This window comes from Cyprinodon variegatus, unplaced genomic scaffold, assembly GCF_000732505.1.
Source record: "Cyprinodon variegatus isolate N-32 unplaced genomic scaffold, C_variegatus-1.0 Scaffold1075, whole genome shotgun sequence".
Lineage (NCBI taxonomy): Eukaryota > Metazoa > Chordata > Actinopteri > Cyprinodontiformes > Cyprinodontidae > Cyprinodon > Cyprinodon variegatus.
Window position 1 is genome coordinate 63,981 of NW_015151528.1, and position 4,367 is coordinate 68,347.

General features: G+C 35.9%; 1 protein-coding gene across 3 annotated transcripts in view; it reads right to left on the minus strand.

Moving 5' to 3' along the window:
- Positions 1–4,367, minus strand: part of ccdc22 (coiled-coil domain containing 22) — a 70,271-nt gene that overhangs the window by 46,065 nt on the left and 19,839 nt on the right. For all 3 annotated transcript variants that reach the window (XM_015400124.1, XM_015400123.1, XM_015400125.1), the window contains one exon: positions 1,889–1,995. In XM_015400124.1, coding sequence (XP_015255610.1) covers positions 1,889–1,995 — 107 coding nt within the window. The remainder of the gene's footprint in view (positions 1–1,888; positions 1,996–4,367) is intronic.

Consider the following 4,367-nt stretch of genomic DNA (forward strand, 5'->3'; position numbering starts at 1 on the left):
GCTGCGCCTTTTAGTCCGGTGCGCCTTATGGTCGTGAAAATACGGTATTTATTTTTTTGTATTATTTGTAAAGTGACCTTGAGTGTCAAGAAAGGCGCTGTTAAATAAAATGTATTATTATTATTATTATTATTATTATTATTATTATTAAACACTAAGTGCGCATATGTAGGAAATGCAATTAGGGTTTGAGTGCAAAAGTCACATGCATGAAAAAGATTTGGAGAATCGGTAGAGGTTTTGCGCCTTGCATCGTAATGGAGTCATCGAAAGTGAGAGAACCCATCCCGGTTTCTGGTGTTACTGCTAAAAAAAACAATCATAAATGCAACTATATATTTTTTTTTATTATTATTCACAAATAGACTGTAAAATATTAATTATTTTTGATAATTCAACTTGAAAATAAGTTTTTTCTTAACTTAAACCTTATTTTCAAAATACACACGTAAGATTTAAACAAAATATTAGAAAAATATCAGTCATATCTTGAATGAGGTTAGGATACAAAAATTCACATTAGAACACAAGAAAAATCTATGGGAGAAAGAATCTAACTGGATCATAATGCTATGAGAAAGAAAAGGAAAATAAAGGTATTTTAGAAAAGTCATTATATAAAGATCAATGAAAAAATACTTAAAGAAGGTGTGACAACTTTCCATTAGCAGCAGTGGTTATCTGAAAATAAAAAAAGGACCAACTTAGACTGCCAATATAAATCATAATTCTCATATTCAAAATTTGAAGTTTTTTGTGATTACTAATTGTGTAACATAAGACCAGAGTACTTTAGAAAATTATCTACTTTTTAAATGAACAAAATTAATCTAATTTGAATTTGAATCTCTTCTTTAAAATGTATTACAAAAATTTATTTGGTTTGTTTTATATTTAAAAAGTATTTTTTACGTTTCTGTAACTGTTGGAGAAATGGACCATTTGATAAATTTAAAGGACACTGTTACTAAATGTGGTGTTTTTCTATACAAGGTCCTTATCCATTATAGCTGAATAGAAAACATTTCACTGAAAGATTGACTATTAAACCATGAATTTATTATCAAGCATATGTCATTAATATTTCTATTTCCCTTTGGGAGATTAGGAAAATGGTTATTTTAAAAAGAGTGATCTTGATTAACTGAATTTAAGGGTTGAGGTATGGCTTTGCATATTTTATTACAATGTGATTCAGAACATCTAAGATCATGTTTTACTTTGTTGGTTAAATATCCTAAAAAGTTGCCATTACCATCTAACTTCTACCCTACTAATCTTCAATAAAATGTACTTTTTGTTGCTACCTATCCCCTGGATGATCAATAAACAGAAGCTCCTGGAGAAGAATTATTGATTGAATATGAACATAGAGAAAAAAAAATATTTAGAGGTAATTGTATGTTTATTAAAATCAAAAAGGGTGGGTGTAGTGACCTAGTGCTTAGAGCATTACGCTTGGGTCCCGGAGGTTCTGAGTTAAACTCCCACAAACTGCCACTCTAGGTCCCTGAGCAAGACCCTTAACTCCACACTGCTCCCCGGGCGATGCACAGTGGCAGCCCACTGCTCCCTAATGGGATGGTTCAAATGCAGAAATGAATTTCTCCATGGTGAGATCAATGAAGTCCATTAAAAAAAAGCAGGGAACAAGTGCTTGATCAAGGCCGCTTTTTTACTTAAAACATCACATTAAGCAATGCAATGTATGCAATTCACTCCAAAGTCCACTTAGTTTAAGTGTGGATCAAGAGCGCATGGGGGCGGGGCCACATGGTTGAAGTAGGAACGGGTAGAGGTGCAGATATTGGGACTGAGCCGGTAACTGAATCTAGCTCTACTTTTACCTGAAGATGATCAACTGCTCTTCTCAAAAATATTGATTTACCTGTGTTTCACCGTGTAATGGCAATCTGCAATTCAAAGGCACCCAGGAAACAGCCAGCTGAGCTTTGATCACAGTAGCGATGGCTCTATGGAGAACAGCAGATTTACCTACAGGTGGAGCGTAGAAAGGATGTTATGTAAACAAAGAGGAGATTTTTAAAAGCACTGTAGTACATTTCTGTCATAATGATCAATTACTTTTAATTCTTTATCTGCTTAACAGTAAGCTGTACATAAAAAGAAAAAGCTGGTTCAAAGATAAATTCCATTAAATAAGATGCGAATGAGCAAATATCTTGTTTGTTATAGTTTACACCTTTAAGCTTTCTCTCCCTAATTATTTCCTGGGAAGAGATCACTCGGGACAAATACTTTAAATAACCATTCATAATGTAAATGTATTAAATGACCAGAAGACATGACATAACAGATTTTGACAGGAACTGTAATCTTACTCAGACCAGAGAAATTGTTCAGGGCTACAGAGGGCAGTGCTTACCTGCTTTAATTCTCCATAAAGTTGGCCTCAAATCACAGTTAAAGAAGCATTTTATACAACTCTAATATGCCACATCGTCACATCATTATACACGTTTGTAAATGAGAAGACATCTAGGCTCCAGCCATATCAAAATATGACACTATGTTCTAGATCAAGGACACCGCCGCCCTAATTCCCAGATCTTTGCCAACTACTCAATCCTGACAGAAAAACTGTCCTAATTAGATAGACTGCTTGGAAAACATGAATTTTGATATAGTAATATTAGGATTTAACAGACTCATACATCAATAAAAACCATCCTGACAATCTCTTCAAATATTATTGGTGCTATGCTAATAGATTTTAACAGATTGTCCTATTCTGGTAGAAATTTTTTTGTCATTCTTGTTCAAAACCATTTTATTAGCACAGATTAGACACATATTAGAAAAGAACCAAAATATGTAGAGCCATACACCATGATAATAAATTTGGACATTGATAACAAATGTCCATGCTGACATTAACATGAATCTCACCAGAGCTTCACACTGGTAAAAAAACCATGATGGAAGGCTGCAAGCCATGGACCAGAATCTGCAGACCAATAAAAGGCCAATTGGACACTAGCTTCCCTACGGCAGGCCTGACATGCTAAATACTGAAGAGAAGTTATGTTCAGACGTAGCATAAGATAGTAGCACATGATAGTAGCAGCAGAAGTCAATAGTATGCAAAGTCAATGGTTGAGGCGCATCAAAGCACAGCAAAAGGTCCTGCAATGTGTTTCGAACAGCAGCGCCTCTTTTCGCATCTGATCAGCCGATGCAGAGCCTCATGAGCTTATGAGCATCTGAAGTTTGTGATGCAGCAGCTGCTGAAGTTGGAAAAACTGAACTTTTGCTGCTCGACGCCCCACATCATCCGATCAGAGACGCTAATCTGCGAGCTAACAGTGAGAAAGACACAGCACTGCTGATGATGCAGATCACTTTTATCACTCCACCGAAACAGTTTATTAATGCCTGAATTAACTTAACATTTCAAAACCTACCAGCAAAATATCTTTGCTTATATTATTCTGGTGCCTACAGTTTGTACCACATACCTAAAAACCGTTAACATCTAATTTCCAGCAAACACTAGCAGTAGAGGAAAGCTCCCAAGAGGCGACCGGGCCAGAGGCTGCTGTTAAAGTGGATTTCCAGTGACAGAACACCGCCGGTGTACGGGGGGTTTGTGCTGGTCTGACGGCGAAACAAGGCAGGCTTTTAAGGCAGGATTGTAATCTTCAGTCACGTGGACTTTCTCACTTAAAAACATATTAAAACTACTTTTTACTCATAACAGCAAATATAACAAAGCTACTCCTTTCCATTGAACACAGGAGCAGCAGAAGCATCAGACGCATCTGGACACACAATACTGGATGCACAACTGGCCATGAACTGTGTTAAATGTACCTCCATACATAAGACTAGACTGGTTTAAATCTTATCTATCTGATCGAATTCAGTTTGTTCATGTTAATGACAGATCTTCAACATGCTCAAAGGTTTGCCTGTGGAGTACCACAGGGCTCGGTGCTAGGACCAATTCTCTTTACTTTATACATGCTCCCAATCGGTAGAATTATTAGACAACATGGGATTAATTTTCACTGTTATGCTGATGATACCCAGCTATATCTGTCTATAAATCCAGATGAAGCTAACCCATTACATAAATTACAGGCATGTCTTGAAGACATTAAAACCTGGATGACTCTTAACTTTCTTCTTCTGAATGCAGACAAAACAGAAGTTATAGTCTTTGGACCAGAGTCTTTGAAAAAGAAGCTGATTAGTCAGTCACTTCATTTGGATGGGATTAAACTGATTTCAGATAATAAAGTAAAAAATCTTGGTGTTGTTTTTGATCAGGATCTGTCATTTAAATCCCATTACAAAGAGGTTTCTAGAATTTCGTTCTTTCATCTGAGGAATATTGCAAAAAT